The 27,806-nt window shown below is 35.0% G+C and overlaps 1 protein-coding gene across 9 annotated transcripts in view; it reads right to left on the reverse strand.

Annotated features, from left to right (window-relative positions):
* Window positions 1–27,806, reverse strand: part of LOC123877456 (zinc finger protein 135-like) — a 168,979-nt gene that overhangs the window by 71,916 nt on the left and 69,257 nt on the right. For 6 of the 9 annotated variants that reach the window (XM_045924253.1, XM_045924252.1, XM_045924259.1 and 3 more), the window contains one exon: window positions 24,592–24,684. In XM_045924253.1, coding sequence (XP_045780209.1) covers window positions 24,592–24,684 — 93 coding nt within the window. The remainder of the gene's footprint in view (window positions 1–24,591; window positions 24,685–27,806) is intronic. The other 3 variants (XM_045924260.1, XM_045924256.1, XM_045924254.1) reach the window with 1 other exon arrangement.

Genomic DNA, 27,806 nt, shown 5'->3' on the forward strand with positions numbered 1-27,806 from the left:
ACACAATAAAAATACATCAATTGCAATACGCTATCCAACCTGCATATTTATTTCATGCCAAACTGTTATCTATCTCTTATAAAACTAAGCCTATAATTGCTTGCGACATTTATCTATAGAGAAAGAATTCGCAATATCCGCGTACGAACGCTGTAAGTGGCATTTTATTGAAATAGCTTCAAAGGATTTTATTCTTTATGTTCATAGCTAATAGGATTGTATAAGCGTGTATTGTTTGATTTATATCATTACGTACGATGATGCAATATCTAACAGTGTTTATCAGAGAAATGGGATGCGTTTAGAATTTTTATTCCTTTACTATCCTTGGAGACTTACACATTTTTTTTATTATTGACTTGTTATGTAACAGACAGGTACGTACAATGTAAATACCTACCTACAATGATATTACAATTTTTATTATAACATCATTGCCTACCTACTTTAAACTTGTAATCTATGGCAACCAAAACTCTGAATCTTTGAATATGAGCTATAAAATCAAGCAAGGGTCTTAAAATAATATATGGGTGTTAAAGTATGGAGAAAAATTGTTTTTGACTGATTTCTAAAAAAAGAATAACTCTTTTCAGAACATACCTACAGCCTATCTAGGTAACTAACTAAAGAATATTTCTAGTTCCTAACTGTCTAGAACTTTTTCTAAAAAGGTAAAAAGTGCAACTAAAAGTCAATGACACTTTTTAACTTCTTTCTATTTTGCAAGAACAAAATTCACAGCTACATTTAGTTGGAAAGAAATGGTAGTAGGTACGGAGAGTAAAGTAAGGCAATTTTTAAATAGTATTTTACATATTTTTTTTTTAGATGATCTATTAATTATTAGTAAATGGATATGCAAAAAAAAATTGAATAACTGAAAATTATATTCTTTATACGTACAACCCGGTTACTAAAAGAATGGACCTCGCTTTTTTCAATTTCAATTCAATGTATTATAAACGCCAAACTAAGACAATACTTACATAGCATACCCAGAGTTTTTCACAAACATTTAAGTTTCATACTTAAATATTCCTTATGATGCTTTTTTGCACACCGTACCCATGCGTCGCAGTGACGTCTTGACGCCAGGTCCAATCTTTTAATAACCGGGTTGCAAAGAAAACCTAAGTTCTCATTGCAAAATCTAACCTAGAGAATTTTCAGAAATCCCAAGGAAAGCGGAGGTGGGTCAGTTAGTAAGGTTAAAAAAGAAGACACCTATTTTTAACCACCGACCCAAAAAGAGGGGTGTTATAAGTTTGACGTGTGTAACTGTGTATCTGTGTGTCTGTGTATCTGTGTATCTGTGTATCTGTCTGTGGCATCGTAGCGCCTAAACGAATGAACCGATTTTAATTTAGTTTTTTTTGTTTGAAAGGTGGCTTGATCGAGAGTGTTCTTAGCTATAATCTAAAAAAATTGGTTCAGCCGTTTAAGAGTTATCAGCTCTTTTCTAGTTTTCTTGTAGAAAAGAAGGTTAGATAACCGTTAGGTTCATAATATTATGTCAATTGACAAATGTCAAGTTGTCAAGATGGACGTTGCCTAATTACATAATTATTTATTTGAAAATGATGTTTTGGAAAACTCAAATACTTTGGATCGTCGGGGGTGTTATAAATTTTTAATTTACACTTGTACAGTGTGTCCACAGGTGTCATTGAACTCTAGTGCATGTCTCGTAGGTATTAGGTAGTGGGTACCTACTTGTGGTGATATCTTTGTGTGTTATCAGCTGGTAGCCCTGAAGGTACGTTAGCCCTTCGCTGCAAGACCTAAGATAGAGCTGGACAGTGCTTCTTTATTGTGCAGTAAAAATATAATTTATGAACGCATTAAAGATGGACGACATTTTTTTTATTGCGGTGAAGGCCTTTTGCGAGGTCTTCCTGATAGAAAGTTATCATAACAAATGCAATATAGTACCTCCTGCTTACATACTTAATCCAGGACCTGAGATTGTGAATGTATTTTTAAACTTCCCCAGCTCGAAGATTGTTCTTCGAACAGTGCGTATTATATTGTGCGTATTGGCAAATTCAAAATTTATAACATCCCCGACAAGTGAAGGTTACAGTAACTAGAAAAAGAGCTGATAACTATCAAACGGCTGAACCGATTTTCTTGGATTAAAGCTAAGAACACTCTCGATCAAGCCACCTTTCAAACAAAAACAAACTAAATTAAAATCGGTTCATTAGTTTAGGAGCTACGATGCCACAGACAGATACACAGATACACACGTCAAACTTATAACACCCCTCTTTTTGGGTCGGGGGTTAAAACAGGTAGAGATGGGCAAATCTTTCTTTCTATACACAGCGTGGTCAACTCTTTTTCCAAACACCCGATTGTACTTTACAACGAGCGTTCATACAGTATGCATGTGATCGCAGGTCACGATCAAAGACTTACATTTTTAACAACCCTTTACACTTTGGAACAACCGCCGTATTTTACCGCCTAAAATGCCATTTCAAAAACTCTGTCTTGATAAAATGGAAGTGACTTGTTAAAAGGGGCAAAAGTAGAAAATAATAAATATAAAATTACCTTAAATATAAGTAAAAAATGGGCACCACAAATTAAGTTAGTTATAGCTATAACTTTGAGAAATACCTAATTAGGTATTTATAGATTAGAACCTGGAATTGGAAGAAATTGGAGTGGATAGGAGCTTTATTTTGCCAAAATCTAATTTTTAACCCCCGACCCAAAAAGAGGGGTGTTATAAGTTTGACGTGTGTATCTGTCTGTGGCATCGTAGCTCTTAAATTAATGAACCGATCTTAATTTAGTTTTTTTTGTTTGAGAGGTGGCTTGATGCGATAAAGTGATTGTGATGTTGACTAAAAAGTCAATATTATCCACGTTATAGTTAAAAATTTCGGCGTTTTACACTATCGTTTTTCAAACAAGTGTAAATGGGTCTTTACATGGATTACAGTACAATTGCCTTTTAAATCTTATTTCCTTTAAAAACAATATCGGATTGTGTGTAAATTTCAATTAAAATATCCTAAAAATATGTACGGTACCTACCTATTGTATTTATATGTAATAAATCTTAGCTATGTGTGTGTGTGCACACATTGCGTGTGTACACAGTGTAGTAAACGAGTTGAGTCTACATAAAGTCGTAACTATTTTTAACCCCCGACCCAAAAAGAGGGGTGTTATAAGTTTGACGTGTGTATCTGTGTATCTGTCTATGTTCAATGCTATAGTTACAATGGTTATATACGTAGCAAAAAGAAAGGGCTTTGCGTCAGAGGTTAAAAATACATACGCATTGAAGTGAATAACCTCCTTTCAAAACATACTTTTTCAGACGAAACAAAAGAAAGATGGACTCTATTTTTCTTTTTTTTCTTTTAAACAATATTATTGTTAATAATAATAAATTTTCTTATATATATAACATGTAAATAGTATCGTTGCAAAATTGTCACTCTATATTTTAAAAATAAGCATATAAAAAACAAAAAATTATATTCCATTTTTGAAATAGTAATATTCTGTTAAGGGCTCTTTTTTTTCTGTAACCAAAAAATATGATAAAAGGATATTTTTTCAGATTTAAAAAAAAATGAAATACATATCTTTTTAAAAACGAAAACGAAATAAAACATTTGTTATACTTATTCAAAGTTTTTTCAAAAGAACTTAAATGGGTACCTATAAAACGCAAGGAAGAAAGACATCGTAATAAAAGCGCGCGAAACCACGTGCTGGCATAATAAAAATAAATGGGAGTCTGCAAAAGAGAGGTCGCTCACCTCCCTAACCTAAGACAAGAGATACGCATCACTCACACAGCCGCGTACACCCATACACACAAGCGCACGCACACGCGCGCAAGCGACGCGTGCGCCGAACGAGTTTAGACAAACGGAAGAAATATTGTTTCTCTTTTTAGGCACGGCTTTTACGAAATGCTATTTTTGCTTTATGCGTTTTAGCTTTGAGAGCTGTGCAAAATGCTTTTCGTTGGGTTAGGTTAGTTTTCGTTTGATGAAATGAAATGGTTTAGGTATATGATAATAATTATAACTTAAAATTAAAAAACCCCCGACACAAAAACCTCTATAAGAAAACTAGAAAAGAGCTGATAACTTTCAAACGGCTGAACCGATTTTCTTCGATTATAGCTAAGAAACTCTCGATGAAGCCACCTTTCAAACAAAAAAAAAAAACTAAATTAAAATCGGTTCATTCGTTTAGGAGCTACAATGCCACAGACAGATACACAAGATACACGCGTCAAACTTATAAAACCCCTCTTTTTGGGTCGGGGGTTATTTAGAATTATTATTATTAAGAAAATGGTTTGCAAATTATTTAGAACCTAGCCGTCGAAAAATGATCGGGAAAAAACTAATTTCTAATTTTGGAATATAATATTAGGTATGTATTTCTCATTGCTGAGGGTAGTGACCCCTTGTTCATGTAGCTTATGGTAAGAGTGTCTTGGATGATTAAGATTATAATATCATTATTGTCAAAAGTATTTATGAGATGGTGATAGTATAAAGAATTTCCGGCTGAGTTTGTTGCAGGCTTCTTCTCAGACCAGGGCGCATTTGGAAGCTTCGTAGCTTTAGTTTTGTATTGATGGTAATAACCTACCTCACTTACATTACTTCACTTGTTTCACAAACAAAACGAATAGATAGGCATAGGTGCGTATAGTGTTGAAAAATAAATAATTTAAAAGGAAGTCATGAAAAAATGATATTGTACCTATTGTTTTTGTTTCTTAGTTTGGTTTAGTGTTTTAGTTTGTGTAAAATTTTCTCGCATGTTCTTTTCCACAACAAAGGTTTTAAAATAAACAATGTCTGAATCACTTATGCGAAGAAATTGGATATTATTGCGTCGAATTAATTAATTTTACTGGTTTTGAAATTGTAAAAGGTTTGAAATTGTACAAATGCTTTATGAATGACTTAGTCAACATTAATTTGAGTAACCTACAAACTTGTTTACAACTGAAAATGGCTTGCTCAAGTTTTTCATACCTAGTTAGGCTGGAGACACATCTAGTTAAACTCCGACAGTGAGAAAAACCGCGCGGAATTGCGTTTAATGTATTTAAATAATAATGGATAACGCCATATTTGCAAAGACAAGTACGTTTCCGCGAAATTCCGTGGACGGAAAAACGTACACCGCTTTCCGCCCGAATGCTTATACACCAATCTTTGTGGTCTCTATGGACAAAACGCGCGTATTTTTTCTGCGTGGCAGCGTCATTTTCTGACACGACTTAATTCCTAGCAGTAATAGTTTGGGAATTTATTATTTCTAAATTGTCTTTAGCGAGCGTAGTGTGGGACGCCCTCCAGCACGATGGACCGATGATATAAAGCGGTTGGCTGTACAGGGAAGGCCTATGTTCAACAGCGTACGTCTGCAGGCTGATGATGATGAAATTGTTTTTTGGTCTGGTCTTGACTAGTTACAGTAAGACTTACCGCCATGCGATTTATCGTCCCAGTACGAGGCGCATATAAATTGATTAGATAGATTAATTAGCCTGCTTACATCTTATACTGCAGCGTCATTCATACAAGAGTGAACTGATCGAATAATATAATAAGTAAAAATACGGCAACTTTTACTATTCTACACTTTTTTACCATCCTTACAAAACTGAAACGACCACTCATGTTAATTGTTGGATCATGATTCATGGACCTAAAAATACTCTGTCGGATATTGTTGGAGTGGAGTACGAGTGCGGAGTAACGCGCGGCGAAATTCAGCTACATCTGTCCTTAGCCTTATAAACTAATAAAATCCACATATATCCTTAGTAAGCAAAACGATGCTCTATTTAGAAAGAGAAAGGAAACCAAAGTTCAAATTACGTATCTATAGGCAAAAATTATATTTACCATTGATATTATTAAGCTTCACACATTTTCTTTGTTAACCCCCAACCCAAAAAGAGGGGTGTTATAAGTTTGACGTGTGTATCTGTGTATCTGTCTGTGGCATCGTAGCTCCTAAACTAATGAACCGATTTTAATATAGTTTTTTTGTTTGAAAGGTGGCTTGATCGAGAGTGTTCTCAGCTATAATTCAAGAAAATCGGTTCATCCGTTTGAAAGTTATCAGCTCTTTTCTAGTTACTGTAACCTTCACTTGTCGGGGGTGTTATAAATTTTTAATTTACACTTGTTTATAATAAAAGTGACACAATGAAATTATGATAAAAGTGACACAGTTTTCTTGTAGATACATTGTTTCTTGACGTATACCTATTTTAGAGATGCAAGTTAGTTAGCTGCGATGGCTTTATATCGCCCTCCAGCATGATGGACCGACGATATAAAGCGGCTGGCGGGAAGTGGCTGGATGAGGAAGGCTGAGGACCTATAGGGCTCTATAGGGAAGGCCTATGTCCAACAGTGGATATCCACAGGCTGATGATGATGATGATGAAGTAGTTAGCGTATAGGTAAGTAATTAAAGGCACAAAAAAAAAATTTGAAGAAAAGAATATGGCACAAACAAGGCAGCCAGTACATTAATGTAAAGTAATCTGAAACTATATGAGGGAATTTCCTAAAAATATTTAGTCATTTTTTAAAAATCTATATTTAAGAGCATGCTTATGCGACTTTACGTCACTTTGGTTACAACAAAATTATCAATTTTATTACATTTAGTTTTATCTTATTGATAAAGCATACATAAATGTATATAAATCTATTAAAATTTCAATTAGTTTGGAAGCAAGTTTCCCTAGAACAACTAGGTATATTAATTTCGCCAGGAGATCTTAAATTGTTTTATTTTAGAAATCTGATAAAAATGATGGGCTGTATGAAATTAAATGATTTTTTGAAATGAATTAAGGGATTTTGAAAACCCGTGGGAACTCTTTAATTTTCCGAGATAAAAAGAAGGTTATGTCCTACCCGGGGATGCAAGTTATCTATGTACCAAATGTCAAAATAGGTTGAACGGATGAGCCGTAAAAAGAAAGCAGACAGACAGAAAGACAGACACACTTTCGCATATGGATATCGCGAATTATGTATATCAATGTTGCTGAAGCGATACCGTACGCGAGCGTTGCACTCGCACTTCAGTGTGTGTGTGTGCATCTTGACCTACGACAACGTCTGTGTGACGAGGCCGTTACGTCATGCATTTTTTCTTTTTTTTTCACGCTTTATCGAGAGGCTTTGAACCCTTGGTCATTGCGGTGAGCTTTGTTGGTTATTTGGAGCGTTTTTTTTTTCTTTTTAGTAGGTTCATGAGCATGACTTATTGGTTCTTTCCATCATATTCATAACTATAGGATGCCCGCGGCTTCACCCGTGTGGATTTTGGTTTTTGAAAATCCCATAGAAATTCTTTGATTTTCCGGGATAAAAAGTAGCCTATGCCCTTCCCCGGGATTTATCCCATGTCTGTACCAAACATTAAAATTGGTTCAGCGGTTGGGCCGTGAAAACGCAGCAGACAGACAGACAGACTTTCGCATTTATAATATTAGTATGGATCTACCTAAATCATCGTCGTTATACTACCTACTCTAGTACTGCTACTACCCATTACCGGCCCATTACTGAGCACAGCTCTCCTCTCAGAATGAAAAGGGTTTAGGCCATAGTCCACCAGGCTGGCTTAGTGTGGGGTTTTTTAAAATGAATATTAGCCATGCTAATCATGACTAATACTCCCCTTTCCCCTCCAATTAAGCGTAAAGCTTGTGCCAGGAGTGGGTACGACAAAAGTGCACCGGGTGGAGTTTGAACCGCCGACCTTTCGGAATTTAGTCCGCTCCTCAGCCGTTGATCTATCGAGGCTCTAAGGGAGACTTGAGAACATGGCGCGCTCTCAGGCATGCAAGTTTCCTCACGATGTTTTCCTGCACCACTCTGCACCACTATAGCATTAGGTGATACGTAATTGCTTAAAACGAGATAAATCCAGAAAGTTAGTACCCGGGATCCGAACCCTATACCCCACAACCGAAGGCTGACATCTTTTCTACTAGGCTATCAGGGCTATAGGGTGAGAGATATTTTTAGATCGCAGGTTTGGTTTACCATAAAATTGTCTAGAATTTAGAGCAAGCAGTACTTATTTAAAAAAATCACACTAATATTATAAAGGCGTAAGTTTGTGTGTATGTGTGTGTGTGTGTGTGTATGTTTGTTACTCCTTCACGCAAAAACTACTGGACGGATTGGGCTGAAATTTAGAATGAAGATAGATTATACCCTGGATTAGCACATAGGCTACTTTTTATCCCGGAAAATCAAAGAGTTCCCACGGTATTTTTAAAAATCTACATCCACGCTAACGAAGTCGCAGGCATCAGCTAGTCACTAATATTTCCTTGGGTTAAAATTATGTTTTCTATAACAGTGTATGTTCCTGGAATCGAATTCCGTGACGTCGCGGTCGGCATTACTGAAACATTATTTTTTCATAAAGTATTAAAGTAAGTACCTACTTACCTTTGTTTAAAAAAACTGTTATCGACGTTTTGCACAAGCGATAACTTATTGTAGTGACAGTATCGTTAAAAAGTACTTTAATATAACTTATGTTGACCAACCGTCTTCAGTATTGCCGGACGGTTCAGTAATTGTTTGAATTTTTGCCACAATAGGACTAAAATATAAAATATAATTTCCAGTTAGCCCTGAAGTTATGGTAGTAATTCATGATTTTATGAATGAAAATTGTCGATTTCTTTATAGTACAATTCCATATCTGTTTATTTTTTACACTACGTTTTTACGAACGGCCCTTAGTCCTTAAAAAAATATTCAAAGGGCTAGTATTCAAATAAGAATCAAATCCCGTCTGTATGGAGAGCGCACTGAATACACTACTATCAAACAGAGATCATCATTATCACCATGATCAACCCATCGACGCACTACCGAGCACAGGTCTCCTCTCAGGCTGAGAAGGGTATCGGCCGTAGTCTGCCACGCTGGCCCAATGCGGATTGGTAGATTTCATACACCTTTGAGAATATTATGGAGAACTCTTAGGCGTGCAGATTTCCTCATAACGTTTGCCTTCACCGTTAAAGGAAGTGATTGCTTAAAACGCACATGACTCTGAAAAGTTAGAGGTGCGTGCCCGATATCGAACCCCCGACCTCCCGAAAATAAGACCGACGTCCTAACCACTAGGCTGTCACCACTTCAACAGAGATAGTCTACAAACTAGTCATCATTTCGTGTCCCGAACTGCGATTCGTTAAGGCTGGTCACTTTATAATATAAATCAGCGATATTTTTTGCTACAATCCTGAACCGAACCTTGACGTGTGGACTAAAGGATGAACAAAAGAAGTTTATTTTTATCCATACGGACCGACTGCGCAATAAGTAGTGTTATAAATAAATGTAGGTAACAAGTGCGTGTTCTTTTGATATGCTTTATACTCGATTGTTCTGAAAAAAATACCATTTCTGGAAGCTAGGCATCAAAAAAAAAATGTTTATATCTTTACACATGCATGTCCGTTACAGACTTAGAAACTACCCAACCCATGTGCCCGAAAGCCGGTTTCATTAGAAAGGCAATAATGAGAAGATTTTTTAATAAGCCCGTCGGTAATGATTTTACCAATAGGTACTATAAACATTGAATTTTAAGTCTAACGTTGAATTTTAACATTACCTACTTATAAAACCAGCATATTTCTACTGAGAAGAACTCGTAAAAAACAATTATACCTACTTATATTCAATAAAACTATCTTGTTTATATAAATTGTGACCTTCCGGTAGCACATAAGATTATTTTTTTCGGTAATTAAACGCTTTGTTTGTGGTTTGGGTTAATAATTTTCCTGTTTTGACTTCATTCTTTGTATAGTATAAAACACTACTATGTTAGTTGATTTTTTATAAAAAATTAGTTAATGCCTGGCATGCATGCCTACGAAAAACGTAGACCCATGCTCATGGGTAGTAATTAATTTTCATAGCATTTTGATAACTGCAAACTGTCGCTAATAGATGGCATTAACAGTCGTTTTATTACTGAATGAACTTACTACATATCACTTTCGTTATTGGCAGTAAGTGATACCGTGCCTTAGCGGTCAGAGCGTCGGGCGCGAACCCAGATGACGCAAGTTCGAATCCTGCCAGTTTCGCAATTTTTTAAATTTTTTCTAATTTCTTTTTTTAATTTCTGTTCACGAAGGCATTCTACAACATTTTTTTCCTCATCAAGAAGATGTTCGTTGAAACATGTTACTAATGTAACTAATGACTCTATCATCGCGTCGCGTCGCGTCGGTGCGGAATGTTGATACTATCGAGACGCCAGCAAGGAAATCTGCGATTAATTGTCTTGATTTCCGCAAAAAAAAAACTATTTTTTTAACCCCCGACCCAAAAAGAGGGGTGTTATAAGTTTGACGTGTGTATCTGTGTATCTGTCTGTGGCATCGTAGCTCCTAAACTAATGCACCGATTTTAATTTAGTTTTTTTTTGTTTGAAAGGTGGTTTGATCGAGAGTGTTCTTAGCTATAATCCAAGAAAATCGGTTCAGCCGTTTGGAAGTTATCAGCTCTTTTCTAGTTACTGTAACCTTCACTTGTCGGGGGTGTTACTTTTTAATTTACAATTGTTACCTCAAGTTGTGAACTCAAGTTGAAACCACATACAGCTTATTTGCTGGACTCATATCCTATACTATTCACCATACTATATTTTAATATTTAACTACTTTAACTATTTAATACACCATAAAAAAATCATGAAAGCATTCAAGGAGCTTTTTTCTTCGTCAAGAAGACGTTCATTGAAACAGTAATGACTGTATCACTGATACGGAATGTTGATACTATCGACGACGCCAGCAAGGAAATCTGCGATTAATTGTCTTGATTTCCGCAAAAAATTCTTCTTCTATGTCTTACTAGCTTTTATACTCAGTTTTCTCCTTATGGAATAACTAACTGTCAAACTGTATTTTGGCATCTAGTTGACCGATATATTGCTAACCGACTTCCAAAACGAAGGTTGTTTTCAATTTGGCCTGTTTTTTATGTATGTCAGTAAGTACACTAAGTACACTGATTTGTTCGAGGTTTCTACACATCATCGTACCGGAACGCTAAATCGCTTGGCGGCACGGTTTTGCTAGTAGGGTGGTCACTAGCCATGGCCGAAACCTTCCACCAGACCAAACCAGAAATTTAGAAATTATAAAATTCCGAACTCCTGCCAAGATTGTACTCTGGGTACGGGCATAGGCTACTTTTTATCCCGGAAAAATATGTTCCCACGGGAAAACGGAATAATCAAAAATCATGAGCTTAATCCGATTTTGACGGAAGTTGAAGTATTAGCTAACATCCCGAAGGCTAGGTAGGTATACTTTTCTTGCCGGAAAAATGTCTGACTTTGACTAACTTTGACTTTTCAAACTACTTACTTAAGATATTATATACTACTAAAAATATATAAATATTACTCACAAAAAATCTTTATTTTACTTTGTGCTTTACTTTGTTTTGTATTCTCCGTTTTGGAAGCCCTGTTTTCCGAGACACAGTTTTTACTAGTTCAGGAAACAGGTGCACATGCAGTAATGTTTATTATTATAACTAATTGTGTTTTGTTACGTTTATGTTACATTTGTTTCTGAGCCAAATAAATTTATCTTTAAATTTATATGCTACGTGAAATCATCAACTTTATACTCCAAAACAGCGTTATGTGTGTTAACAGAGTAATTTTGTATGCAAATCAAAGCTAAATTCACGCGGGCGAAACCGCGGGTTTTAGCTAGTAAATGATAAAAATGTAAATGTCACAATTTGACATTAAGCGCAGTGAACTTTTACGAGTCCGCCAGGTTACTTTCCCTAACCGCATGCTGAGATTCTAGCTAGAAGTTAGCAAGAATCTTTTCTTAAACATAACTCATTAAAACTTAACTACAAAAAGTAAGCAGAGCAGACCTTTGCCTCAAAGAACAATTAAAAAAAAAACATAATAGTATTTAGACTAGCTCTGAATCATAAAGATAAGATTACTGAAATAATAGATAAATAAACTATAGTTAGTAAAACGTATCTTTAACTATTTACCTGCATCGATTAATCACAAAAAAATCTCGATCACAATCATTCATGTCACTCGAAAAAAAAAAACGAATCACAACACCCAGTATCACTTAGAAAAAAAAGTTCGGAATTCAAAAACTTTCGAACGTCATCGTCCCATTATAAAACACCTTATCATAGACAATGATATAACTTTTGCAAAACGTTTAATATGTCTGTTATCGGCAAAATGTATTTTTCAAATGCGGCAAAAAATGCATTGCACTCGGTCTGTGGCCCGTAGGCGTTCTGTTTATAAGTACTATAGTTGTAGTTGTAGAAGTATGGCATCGTAATGCACTTATGTGTAGGTACTCGCTAAGTTTTTTATTATAGTCGGCTATATCCACGCGGTTCCTTAGTTCGAAACTCGAGTGTAGTGGAGCGATTGGTTTTGAGACTTTTGTTGCGTAATGGTTTTGTAGATTAGTGTTTATAGCACCTTTAGATGTGACAGATAAGTGAATGGAGCTTTTAATAAAGCTTTTCTCACAAGCTTTTATGATAAATATGTAATTTATTTACATACATAAAGAGAAATGTTACTTCTATGGACAGCTCAATCTGCTGGGTCTAGAAACTTACAGATTCTCTTTTTAATGTAGATTTTAGATATCTAAGGAATGGTCAACAAACCTAAATATGCGCAAGTGGTGTCGCGGGAAAAATCTAGTTGATAATTGAATTATAAAATAAATATTACTGACTGTTTCAAGTACACACTACACAGACTTAAATAAATCAACTTATTTGTTTATAGAGTAAGATAAAAAATATAATTAAGTATAATAAAAGATGTTGATTTTTAGGTCGTAAAACATCAAACGTTATTAAAATTAAGTAACAAATATCTTGACGATATTTTTATGATTAATTAACTTTATATGAATTTATGATTCTATAAGCCGTGATCTGCAATAGCTATCTGTTCGTTTTCGTCATATAATTTCATTTTGCTGGATGACATATAATAGATTTATCGCGAAAGTATCAAAACTATCGCATCGCTGTGCACAGCACGTGCGAGCGAGAGGGCGATAGCTGCAGTTTTTCACTGGGCTCTCCGTTGCCGCGTTTTTTCCCGGCTCTGTTTTTATAACTCTCCTTATACGTCGAGATCTCTTGACATTTTTTACGGAGCGTCTTCTAGGTGGTCTTGATAACAAGTTAAAAAAATACACGAGGTTCGTATTAGTTATATTTTTTATAATAAAAGAGATATTATCATGTTTATAAAAAAATATTTTAATAAAATATAAAGTGACTCTTTGCAAAAATTATTTTTAAAAAATAACTTTTATTTTTGTGATCAGTCGTCATAAAAATAAAGGAAAGATGGTATAAAAACATTTTAAAAATTCTCATGGATTCACGACTTGAGATATAGGACCGACGATGTCATGATAGCCAAATAAGAGGTTCAAATTTTTTTTTTTTTACATTTTATCGTATTAAAAGTTCAGCTGGTAGATAGGTTATATAGCACAAGTAAAGGAATACATCCGAAAACCGTGAATTTGTGGTTACATCATTTAAAAAAAAAATTAAAATGTGTTTAAATTTTCAAAGTAAGAATACTATACCAAGTGGGGTATCATATTATGAAAGGGCTTTACCTGTACATTCTAAAACAAATTTTTATTTATTTTTATGCAATAGTTATTGATTTATCGTGCAAAAAAATATATCCGAGTACGTAGCCCTCGGGTGCGCGAGTCCGACTCGCACTTGGCGGGTTTTTTTGGTTTAATTTAATAAATTTTAAAATCAAATAGTATATACGTTTTATACACGTTTTATTTTATGAACTCTACTGTATCACAATAAGCCACGCACAATAGACAACTAATTTTAAAATCACCATCTATACAATTTTACAACGTGTCATTAGGCAGACTAATTCTAGAATTTTTCCGCTCGGTTGAGCTCTAAGTACTAAGCGCTAAGACCTGGCCGCTGGGTATTTTTTATGTAACCAACATAGGTAACCAATGAGACATCATTACTTGGTTACAATACGTTATTAAATCGTTACACGGTATCTTGGTACGGTTAATTGCGATGTCGTCGCAGTGAATTAAAAAAAACCGATCAATTGCGACTCGGCTCACACACCATGGGTTCCGTACCATCGTAAAAGATATATTCACTTTTATGTGCAACAGTGCAAGATATTGACGGACTGCGCCATTTTTTGTATCAGCCAATTTGCAGTGTTTGTTTTGTGATTTAGCCATTTTTCAATTCTCTACTGGATGATTTACCTACTATAAAGTGTAACGCATACCTACAAAGCGGAGTGGAGTCTTTTTAGTGCGGCCACGTCTTAGTGATACGACCTGGCGGCTGGGTATTTTTTATGTAACCAATGAGACATCATTACGCGTTTACAATACGTTATTAAATCGTTACACGGTACCTTGGTAGAGTTAATTGCGATGTCGTCGCAGACAATTAAAAAAATGGGTTACAACAGTAAAAAATATTTTGCTTATCTCGTACTTGTAGAAATAAATTGGCTAGTTGGACTATGGTCTAAAATTCTCTCCAAATGAGAGACCCGTGTTCAGTAGTGGACCGACGACAGGTTGAAATGATAGTGATATAGATTATATTACTAGCTGACGCCTGCGACTTCGTCCGCGTGGATTTAGGTTTTTTGAAATCCCGTGGGAATTCTTCGATTTTCCGGGATAAAAACTAGCCTATGTGCTAATCCAGGATATTATCTATCTCCATTCTGAGTTTCAGCCAAATCCATTCAGTGGTTTTTGCGTGAAAGAGTAACAAACATACACACACACACACACACACACACACACACACACACACACACACACACACTCATACAAACTTTCGCCTTTATAATATTAGTGTGATGGTATACCTTCGTACATGTAGATGGGTATTAATTCCCCAGTAATTTGGGTGAGATTCAAACCTACGATATTTCGGATTTCAGTCTTGTGAACAGGAAGTATAGGTACCTACTTCATGAATGAACGAAGTAATGAATATACTTTAATTGTACACCACAAAATTAGTACAGAAAAAACACATACAAAGCAAAACAAAAATATAGGCAAAAATTTTGCGGCCTTATCGCTACCTAGCGATCTTTTCCAGGCAACCAGAATGTTGCAAAGTACATAGCTATAGATATAACTCCATCTTTAAATTAATTATTTATTATTATTCTAAGATAGTATTATCTGGTTTAATTTGAATTTTTATTTGTAGGTATATATGTACTGAAAAATGAATTAGACTCTTAAATCTACTTCAATTTACACCGAATTGTTATTTAGTGTACGAAATTCATATTTTTGCTCCAAAATAAGGCATGAAATAGATGGAGAAGGCAAAAATTAGGCAGAGGGCAGGCAAGAAACAGAATGGCTTCGTTAGCCTCTTTTAATTTCAGCTAATTTTTATCTTTCCTCGTCGCTTTTTTACCGACTATGGGCCATTAGCTACGGTACACGGCGTTTGAGACGTCTTGATACTTAATAAGCGAGATTTATGTAGATTGGTTACTTCTGTTTATTGTCCTACTTACTAACTTGCCCGTGACTTTGTTCACGTGGATTCAGATTTTTTAAAATCCCGTTGGAATTTCTAAAATACTTTTTTAAGTGGGTCTATATTATAGAGAAACCCCTTCAAATATACCTTTCCAATAACGTTCCGCGGACCTACGCTTGACGCTTTTTCAAGAGCTAGGTACCCTGACAATTTATTATATAAAATCTTAAATAGGTATATCTTTGTGTAGCGGTAGGTAATAGGTCTCTAGAAGTGTACTAAATTTCAACCTTACAGCTCTTATTGTTGTTGTAATAAATGTCTGTGACACACAAACAGATGGACAGGTGGATAGGATAAATTATAAGGGTTCATTTTTTCACAACGGAATCCTAAAATAGCACAGAGAGGCCTAGTAAAATAATATTTTTAGGTATATTCAACAATTGACGATCAAAAACTATAAAATTGCACTTTTTTTAAATAGTGAATTTTTCTTTGTGACAAGTGTAAATTAAAAATTTATAACACCCCCGACAAGTGAAGGTTACGGTAACTAGAAAAGAGCTGATTTTCAAACGGCTGAACCGATTTTCTTTTTATAGCTAAAACAGACTGTGTATCTGTCTGTTTTAGCTCGTCAAACTTATTACACTCCCTTATTTGGGCCGGTTGTTAAAAATGTGCATAAAGAATGGAAAGTATCAAAATTTTTTCATCCGTGTTTAAGTAAATCTAATTTTTGTCGAGTTTTTCTCTTAATTCGTCTGCTGAGGGTTGATGTTTTCAGCCAATTTGCAGTGTTTGTTAAATTTTCACCTTAAACGATTGTCATGTTGCCATTTTTTATATTTTCTCCACTGAAGAAATTACCTTCTCTAAAGTGCGACGCATAACTACGGAGCGGAGTGGAGTCATTTTTATTACAACTGAAACTCAGCTTTATTCAGTGTGCCATACGGTTTAAATTGGTGAAAAATGCACCCGTGCGCAGTGGTGGTGGGCCGGTGAGAGATAGATGATGATGTGATGATTCCACGTGATTCCACTAATATCATAAAGGCGAAAGTTTGTCCGTACGTATGTGTGTGTGTATGTCTGTTACTCTTTCATGCAAAAACTAATGGACATTAGCTGAAAGGAATAGAGATAGACTAAGTATACTCTGGATTAACACATAAGCTACTTTTTATCCAGGAAAATCAAAGAATTCCCACGGGATTTCGAAAAAACTAAATCCACACGAACGAAGTCACGGGTATCATTTAGTAGTAACCTATTAATTATGTCGGCACAGGCAACTTTCAAAAACAAAAAAAAAAAGAGTTTTGCACAGTGTCATTATTGTTGCCAGGTTTAAAAATTCACCGCTGTGCAGGTGTCCGCGGAAAAAGGACCTGATTTTTTACGAGCAATAACAAAGTTTTCTAATAATGTCTCGAGCAAGTTAAGGAGAGTGTCTCACCGCTAATTGCGAAATAAATTCCCAAGTTTGTGTCCCAAAAAACGTTTTCCTCCGGGTGAGTTACGAGCCGCGAGAAAAAAGATAAACTGAGAACTGAAAACTCTATGGAACGGTCCCGGTCGCGGTGTTAGTAAAAAAACCGGCCAAGCGCGAGTCGAATTTAAAAAAAACCTGGCCACTCAAGCGATGTCATTTTGTTCGTGGTTTGCCATCTATACCTACCTAAGTTAAACTATTACGAGTATATATCAATGGTCGGATGTGAAGTTTAACAAGTGTAAATTAAAAATTTATAACACCCCCGACGAGTGAAGGTTACAGTAACTAGAAAAAAGCTGATAACTTTCAAACGGCTGAACTGATTTTCTTGAATTATAGCTAAGAACACTCTCGATCAAGCCACCTTTCAAACAAAAAAAAACTAAATTGGAATCGGTTCATTAGTTTAGGAGCTACGATGCCACAGCCAGATACACAGATACCCACGTCAAACTTATAACACCCCTCTTTTCGGGTCGGGGCTTAAAAAAGTAGGCATTGGTAAATGCATTGTAAATATTAAATAGAGATCGTTGTTTAGGTATGTATAAAAATAAAAGAAAGCCTATAAAAACTAACATTACAAGAATTTATTATCATTAAAATTCCATATCTATAAGTCTATTACACGTTCCGACGAGGAAAAAAGTCATCTACAATATTCTACCAGTTTCATATAAAAAAGTAGTTACAGAGAATCTTTCAAAACCTATTAACGGACCGCGTCTCTCCGTCGCTCGCTCCATAGAAACGTAATTTTGTTAATAATAATACTTAATTTATTCATGTAATGCAGGTGTCATAAAGTTAGAACATCACAGTTTTAAAGCCTTTACATTCTACTTACCAATAAATTAATGGTGTAAGTAATAGGTAAGTATGTTCTTATTTGAATATTACAATTTAGATACATTGATTTAGCGACTTCCTTGGCGCATTGTGAGCGCGTGGTCTTATCGGTGGCAGACCCCAGGTTCGATTCCTGGCAGGGGAAATTTGGGATTTTATAAGTAATTTATTTTCCTCTGGTCTGGTCTGGTGGGAGGCTTCGGCCGTGGCTAGTGACTTCTCTACCGGCAAAACCGTGCCGCCAAGCGATTTAGCGTTCCGGTACGATGCCGTGTAGAAACCAAAGGGTTAAATAAAAACTGCCATACCCCTTCCAAGGAAGGCAGTTTTTATTAAATAGTAATCCTTGCATCCAGTTTTTATTAAATCCTAATCTATGTAGCCTGAGATTGAAGCGGGATCTTTAATCTTAGGCTGCATCGTCACTAACCAACAGGTGAGATTAAGTCATGGGCTAACTTGTATCTGAATTTGAAAAAAGGTTGATTGTAGCCAATCAATAAGATAGCAAAAAATATTCAAATGAGGGCATACGTTTGTATGGACCGAGTGACGGAGAGACCCCTATTAACTTTAAAAGCCGTTCGGTCGTTAGAGCAGTTTTTTTAAACGTCTTCGCGACGATTTTTCCTCCCTCGGACACTTTTCATAATTACCGACCCTCCCGGCTTCTTGTTACAAGATGTTATAGCGGAACCCGCTTAAAAATACAATTTCATTAACGTTTCTAACTCTTTCTCCATTTTTTTTTTAAACTTTTTAACTTTAAGCGATAAAAGCTATCAGCAAACAAAGAATCTATACTTACTAAAAAGTTTGTTTTATGATTTTTCTTTCTCTAATATGTATATTCATTGTTGAATGAATGAAATGAATGAATTAAAAAAAAAAATCTTTTGACTATTTTGAAGTGATGAATATCCCGAATTAAACAGTTCCTATTTTAAATTCCTTAAGTAGTAATTAAGTAATTCCTTAAGTATTAAGTAATTTTATTTCATATCTAACCCTATAAAAACTTTTCTTGTTTATTTATGTAAATGAATACATGAAAATAACCCAAATAAAAGCAGTTCCTTATATTATATTATGTAAGTTTTTTTTGTAAATTATTTCTTTAAAATTTCCTTTTATGATTGGTAACTATGATTTTCCTACTGGGCACTAGAAAAAGGACCTAAATATGAAGTTTAATCTTTAATAAACTACCCAAATAAGATAGCTTTACATAGCAGCCTAAACAGTACATCATTAAAAATCTTTCGACAATGCATTTTAAGAGGGGTCTCTCCGTCACCCGCTTCATACAAACGTAGTTCCAATTTCATTTGAATATTAAGCAACCAAAGTCCATGAACTTTTGCAGACATATTCTAGAAACTAATATCTATGTCTCCTATGCCTGTGGTTTTCCAGATTTCTGTTAAAATATTCGGTTTCAAAGTTACGCGGTCTTAAAAATTTACATACAAATCTTTGAGCCCCTGTAATTTTAAAACTACATATTTTTAGAAAAATCTAAAACACCACAGACACAGATATTAGTTTCTAGAATATGTCTGCAAAATTTCATGGACTTTTTTTGCTTCATATTCAAATGAAATTGGAACTACGATTGTATGAAGCGAGTTACAGAGAGAGCCCTGTTAAAATTCGTACATCAAAGGAGCCAGCCGCAAAAAGTAAAACACCGAATTGATTTACTAACGCTATTCAAAAATGTGTTTAAAGATACATTCTGATACGAGCTATGCGAAGATATTTAATCTTTATATTAGTAAACAAAAAGGACAATGTGACAAAATTGTCACTAAAAGAGGCTCTTTGGCTACTATTGCTGGGATGGAGACCTTATACCGAAAAACAGTGTTGATAGACTGCTCACTAGGTAGATACAAGAGATCAAACGAGTCGCAGGGAGTTACTAGATACAAGAGGTGTAAGATAGAGGTAATAAGACCACAACATACTGTGGAAGTCCTTACAAGAGAGCTTATATTCAACAATGGACGTATATAGGTATATCGATTGAGACAACGATGATTTAATTTCATCCAGCAACACCGATTGCTTGACTATAATAATATGACAGAATAGTTTGTATGAGATGAAAGTTTGCCACTGAGAAGCTACGGGAGCTTATCATCATCATGCTCAACACACCACTGCCACCGGTGCACTACTGATCACGGGTCTCCTCCTCCTCCTTATGGCAGAACTCTCAGGTATCCTCACGATGTTTTCCTTTACCGTTAGAGCCAATGATATTTAATTGCAACGTACTCCGAAAAGTGAGAGTAGAACCAACCAGTGTCGAATAGGAAGCCGATGTCTTAACTGTTAGGCTATTACTGCTATTTTTTTTGGAGTTGCCAATTGTCAAATACTGGTAAAAATTCCCGATAGCCACTCTACAATTGTACAAATTTTTGTACCTGCGATATAAAAAGGAACCAAAAAAAACCTAACCTAAAACACATGTCGCGGGCTGAAAGCCGGACGTCAAAATCGTCTCAATTTCCAGCAGAAAAACAATCGCGATTTGAATTTCAAATTCGGAACGCGGTCATTTTCTTAAGATTTTTTCGGAAAGCCGCCCGCAAATAAATCTTGCGGCAATAACAATAAATTCATTGCGGATCGACATGCAAATGTGTATTTTTTTCGACAACGCATATCAAGTGCTTTTGTTATGGAACAGGGTTGAAATAGAGCTGCTTTGCTGCTAAAATAATTTCATTCGGAAATCTCATAACCAAAACAGGAAGATATAAATATGGTATTTGTTATAAGTATGGTAAAATTCTGTTTTTAAAATTATCATCATGTGATCATGATCAACCCATTACCTGGCCCACTACTGAGCATGTGTCTCCTCTCAGAATGAAAAGGGTTCTGACCATAGTCCACCACGCTGGCCAAATACGGATTGGCATACTTAACACTCTTTTGAGCACATTGTAACGAACTCGTAAGCATGCAGGTTTCCACACGATGTTTTCCTACACCATTAAAGCAAAGTCATATAGTGCTAAGCATTTACCTAAATTAAAGAATATCCGTTCTAAAACTTAAAATGGAATAGAAATGGATTATTTTTTTTCAAATAAACTTTCAGAAGCCTACTTTCGAATCTTTAAATGCATCTACCTGCCTTTCCTACCGAGAAGAGCCAGCAACTAGCAAGATACTCAGAATGCTGTGAGATTTGTCCATTGGAAGTGGGACTTGAAAAAGAATTTAAATTTTATCATCAAATGGAACTAGTCATTATAAAGAACCTAAATTAAAAAGTTTTAGTTCAAAAGTTTAAAAATGGAATTCTGTGTCGCCTCCACACATGGCGTATTCGTTCCACTCCACCAAAATATCAAGTGCGCTGTACAAAGAAGTTTTTATTTTGTACACTTTTCCGTTTCGCGGATCGCGTCCGACTCCACTCCAAGTCGGACTCTATTTTTTTCACCTGTACTTTTTGCATGTACCACAACGCTTAATGCATGTAGCCATTTATATACATGATCGTAGTTTATTTGAGCGTTTTTATCCATACTAATATTATAAATGCGAAAGTGTGTCTGTCTGTCTGTCTGCTACCTTTTCACGGCCCAACAGTGTAACCGATTCTGACGTTTGGTACAGGGTTAGCTTATATCTCAGGGACGGACATAGGCTACTTTCTATCCCGGAAAATCAAAGAGTTCCCACGAGATTCCTAAAAACCCATCCGCTTAACCGATTTGTATGAAATTCGGTACCGAGGTAGCTTGCGTCCCTGTAATTGGGATAGGCAACTTTTTATCCCGGAAAACAAACAGTTCCCACGGGATCTTTAAAATCCTAAATCCACGCGGGCGAAGTTGCGGGCATTCTCTAGTAATAGATAAGTATCTGTAAAGCTAAAGTTGCATTTGATTCGAGTTTCTTCATAAGGGGATTTCTTATTACGTTTATACTATTTTTAGGCATTTGGGTATACCATGAGGCGTATCAACCGAGCGCAAACTTTTTATAAAAAGCTGCGTCTTATTAAGTTCAAACCAATAAAAATTTAAATAAGTATACCTATGTTGTATTTCACTTACAGAAACGGCAAGAAACGGAGAGCAATGGAAGAACATCGTAGCAAAGATTGCATCAAAGGGGAGCCACGATCCTCAAAATTGAGGAAACGACGCAGGGAGAAGATGTCGTATTTGGCCAAAAATGACTTGTATCATAAGCATGGCATGTAGGACGAAATTTCGTCGTGTGTACAACTCTACGTCGAAAAACAAACAAACAAACAGACTGACAAGAAAGCTAGTTAATAAAAAAACGTGTTAAAAAGGTTTGAATTTTCGGCAAAATTATTTACATTTACCCATGTCCTAAATCAAAAGGGTTTGTTTCATGTAAAATATTTAAAATGATAGCTCATTAGGTACTTTGTTTACAAATCGATAAAATCTCGTTCTCGATAATAATAATAATTAAGTAAAATAAATAAGTAAAATAGATTTTTTGTGAGTGCTATTTTCCAGATTCTGATGTACCTATTTATTATTTTTTGTAGACTGGCTATGAAGACTGTTTTCGTTATAAAAAGTCGGGTAAAAAAACAACTTGTGCAATTTTGAATAGGTACACGAATATCACGAAAAAATAACACATCCAATTTTTCTTCGGAAATAATTTTAAAATAATCTCTACTTTATATCGTAGCACTATGCAAGTTCGAAAAATTGTTTTTTTTTATTTGCACGGCAATAACTCAGTGAAATACAGATGTTGCGTAAGTACATGAACTTCCTGGATCATACGGACATACACCCCACCTTTTACGCAGATGGCGCTGCCTCTCCGACGTGAGTGCGCAAAAAAACGGTCAAGAGCGAGTTAGTTTCACAGCTAAGGGTTCTGTATTACTGTCTGTTGTTGATAGACGAACGGACGCTATTACCAAAGCTCCGCTTTGTAACCTAGACGATAGGTATGATTCTAATGTGGTGGCGGGTAGAGAGCGAATATACTCAGTAAATCAGATGCTTAAGACCGGGAATAGGGATCGGCAAAATGTAGGAAAGTGGACCCCATCGTTAGAAAAACGCTAAGTAGAAGAAAACTATTGTTATATCAGAGACGATCTATGAACAAAATCGTGGATCGCGATCTATCATAGAATGGGTAATCTTTACGCAATCTATCCTAAGTAATCGAAATCCAAAAAATTGATCGTGGATAGTGATCTGGAATCTGGATTGACCCTATAAATGTAGGCTTGTTATGATCTATTGCAATATTGATTCTAGAGGATAACAGGTTAAGTGACCGCAATTAAAATAAGCATTTTTTGGGGTCTGGATTTTACGTGTAAAGTGCGGGACCCTAAAAAAGAAACAAAATCGCGCGCGAATCTCGATTAAAATAAATTGTTAACACGCCCAAGGCGTTTTATCGTGTCCAGTTTATTTTTTATCTTGATCGATCCTATGCGAAAATGTTGGCTATACTAATGAATATTCAGCATAGATTGAGCTAGATATTTTATAGTTCCTGTGGAGAAAAAATCGTTTCCCCTGCCACCCACGGCTAGGTTTTGCGGATAAGATCTTTGCACGATAAAAAACCTATCCTTCTTTTTTTTAATCTGTTTAATTTTTAAACCCATAGAGATAGTAAGTTTAAACCCGAGTAGAACACGAGACTATAAATAACCTAAAATTGGAATAAAACTTTTTTGTGGTAAGTTCCGTAAGCTGTATATTTTTTTGAAAAAAAAAAAATTGTTCTTTGCACAATAAAAAACCTATAGCAATTTTTTTTACATAATTTTCTTTTTGAAACCGAGTAGAAAATCTCGACTACAAAACAAGACCTAAAATTGAAATAACCTCTTTTGTAGTAAATATAATTTTAAAACGTTCCTTTTATGTATCTTTCTGGGAAAAATGTAATTAATGTCCCGTATCTGTATTATGTGAATTGTTGTAAAACCCCTGAAAACTTACAACTAAATACTTTATTATGAGTAATTGGCTATAAAACCAATACCCCTTAAATAGAAGCTACGTTTTGACGGCTGTGTCTAGACGTGTCTTTATTTAATTTAATTATAACAAGTGAACGCTTAAAAACCTTTAAAAATTTAATCAGTCATCATAAAAAACTTCAGTAAACCGCGTGTTATGTTATGTTGTGATCATAAAAGACCTGAAAAAATATCGCGATATTACTTGTGTGTGTAAATCGTATCGTAAACTTCTTTAAGACATCTATTATATGGATTATTATTATAGAACCAATGCATGAATTCATTAAAAGAGTCAATTTTAATAACTGAAAACTGCAACTTCATTCATTAAAACCCTAAAAATAATATGCATATCGTGACATCTATTCCATAAACGACTGACTCTATCAAAAAACTTAAAAATTTAATAAGTAGCAGTTCATGTGACACGATAAATAAAATCTAATTTATCGACAACGATTTTAATGATCTTTGCCTGTTTTTTTTTTTGAAAAAAAAATAATTCGTTCTGAAATTGAAATCGACCACGTCAAGAACAGAGCCGCCGCCGCGTAGCCCCTACTCTTGGAAGATAACAATACGCATTGAAACAGGTGCCAACTCACTCGCTGAAGTGTCGACCAGCATTCTTCTAACGTTCGCTCGCTGATGCTCTGCCCCGACCGCGCTTGTTGCTGTGAGAAATAAAAGCACAAAATATATAAGTAGGTATAATATATTCAAATCAAAAACTTTTTAAACTAGTCTAGTCTTAGACTATCTACAAATCAAAAACTTTTCAATCTAGTTACTTAGAGCAATGAGTTCAGAATTCTGCGTTCCGGTTTCGCATTTTGACTTTTGACCCTAAGTAATTATGTAATCGTCGTGGGCAATTAATTTTGAATGTGAGAGATCTAAGTCGTAGATTATAACTGAAACGCAAAATGTAGAATTCTTTATCGTTGGCTGTGGGATCGAATCCTTATATATTTGTCTAATGGTAAAGACAACAAAATTAAAATTAATGGATGTCTTCATTTTTTTTCTCTTTAAAACTTTAAAGAGAAAAAAAATCGAAAGGATTTGACTAGGTACGCATTTTTCTATTGCGCTAGTGTAAGTCAATATTTAAAAAAAAACTTATTTTAATCAAAAACCATTAATCTACTATGCCATGAATTCGAAATAATTAAACAAAACTATTATCGTCACTGCGCATGCAAAATCCGCTGTGGTTTTGTTATAATTTTTGTTTTTCGTTTTGGATCCCATTTTGATCACCTTCATAATATTGCGTGCTAATACAAGACATAACATTTTTAGTTATGTGATTTTTACCTAAAACTCAAGCAATTTAAAAAAAAAATTGTGGTTTTTCCTGAAAACGTGTGATTTTCTTCATAGCGGAATTTGCATGCGAAGCAATGTTATGAGAATCTAGTGTGATGTGAAACGAGAGTATGGGAAGGCGCCATAACGGAGTATTACTCATGTTAAATGACGTTAAATAACCGTGTAATATTACTTTATTATATTTATTTCAGGTGTTATTTTATTTTGTTAGTTTGAATTAAATTAATAATGAACGTGTTAAACTTAGCATTAAATTAACAATAATTTCGACGAAGCATAATTCCATTCCAAATGAAACAGCAGGCTTTCTTAAAGGACTTATTGGTTCTAAGTATGGAAATTAAAAAAGTAGGTACATAAGCTTTCAAATCGTTCTTTAGATAAAGCCCACTGTTAAGCAAAGAAAGGTTACGGAAACTCATTTGAATTTTGAAAAAACCTCATTTATAATTTTTTACTTTCATCTTGTCTTTAACCCCCGAGCCAAAAAGAGGGGTGTTATAAGTTTGACGTGTGTATCTGTGTATCTGTCTGTGGCATCGTAGCTCCTAAACTAATGAACCGATTTTAATTTAGTTTTTTTTTTGTTTGATCGAGAGTGTTCTTAGCTATAATGCAAAAAAATCGGTTCAGCCGTTTGAAGGTTATCAGCTCTTTTCTAGTTACTGTACCTTCACTTGTCGGGGGTGTTATCAATTTTTAATTTACACTCGTTATCATTACATTTAAATGTTGAAGTATTGTCGTTACTTACGTTAATTAATAAAACACATGAGTTTAAAAATCTTTACATAAAACACCCCATGATTTTCAGTTTATTTATCTATCGTTACTTTAATAGTACGCGACAGTTCGAGATGGCAATCCGGGTATGATAGTGGGTCGCCCCGTACACCCGTACGTCACCCGCGCTATCCCGCACCGGGTTACTGGATTTTTTCTTGGCTTGTGCTAGAAGACCTACCTGCCATGGGTACAGACCCCTAAAAATAACCAAACAATACAATAACATTACTTAATCACGTGTTTTTTATTAACCCCCGACCCAAAAACAGGGGTGTTATAAGTTTGACGTGTGTATCTGTGTATCGGTGTATCTGTGTATCTGTGTATCTGTCTGTGGCATCGTAGCTCCTAAACTAATGATCCGATTTTAATTTAGTTTTATTTGTGTGGAAGGTGGCTTAATCGGAAGTGTTCTTAGCTATAATCCAAGAAAATCGGTTCAGCCGTTTGAAAGTTATCAGCTCTTTTCTAGTTACTGTAACCTTCACTTGTCGGGGGTGTTATAAATTTTTAATTTACACTTGTTATTTACCTTAAACGTAAAGTACGCACGTGACTCATTTAACTACGAATGTAGGTAGGTACATTTAAAAACAATATTATTATAGTAGTTTTTATTACATTAATGCAAAGTGATTCTTTATAATAAGTTAATAGGTATTACGTGATACCTAGATCCTTAAGGGTCTGTTCCGACGAAGTTGGTGACCCGCGATCCAAATTCGCCATATCGATTTTTACTGTCTTATCAGTTATCACTGTTTTAATTTTGGGCCAATGCTAGAAGAATGATGGTAACCTGGGTTAAGCTTAGCTAATGTTACTTTACCTAGACTACTTAACATAAGCCAAGCATCTTGGGTAAAGTTCGAATGATAATTGAATTTGAACTTGGCGTTTACTCGTGTTTTATGTAATGCTCGCTGGATAATATTCGATTCTTTCATCATTATCATTATCAATCCTTTGCCGGCTCACTACTAAGTACCTACGAAACTCCTCTCTGAATGAGAAAGGTTTGGCCACGCAACCACGCGGATTGGCGACTTCATACACCTATGAGAACATTATGGAGAATAATTCTCAGGCATGCAGGTTTCCTCACGATGTTTTTCGTCAACGTTTATTACATTTTTGATTAAAAGTTAAAACGCATCTAACTCCAAAAGCTAAATATACAAATATACAAAATATTAAACGTCAAAATAATCTACCACTGGTTCGGAATGCCGTTCCTACCGAGAAGAACCAGCAAGAAACTCGGCAGTTGCTCTTTTCAAGTATTCAATTTACATTAATATGCCATACTGTATAGTGTTATAATATATGTTATAGTATTGAACCCGGACCTTAAGCTATGAAGACCGATTCTTATTAGTTAAGTTTTATCTGGTCTAGTCTTTAGGCTTCTTAGTACGTAACTTAACTAGGCTATCATTACCTTACGACCTTATGTTATCGATTTTTAAGTGCATAATATCCATTAGATAGGTACCTACATTTGAATTTGCGTTTGATTATTGTAATTAGAATGCGCTTTGTTGCAAGATTTTTCTGATATTAAGTTATTTATTTTATTCATTAAATTTAAATTCAATTAATTAGTTATTTTTATTATTATTACTCTTGAAAAAACTGGTTAGTGCGATATTAAACTGTACATGATTGAACTATA

Source organism: Maniola jurtina, chromosome 23 (genome assembly GCF_905333055.1).
Source record: "Maniola jurtina chromosome 23, ilManJurt1.1, whole genome shotgun sequence".
In the NCBI taxonomy this organism is placed as follows: domain Eukaryota; kingdom Metazoa; phylum Arthropoda; class Insecta; order Lepidoptera; family Nymphalidae; genus Maniola; species Maniola jurtina.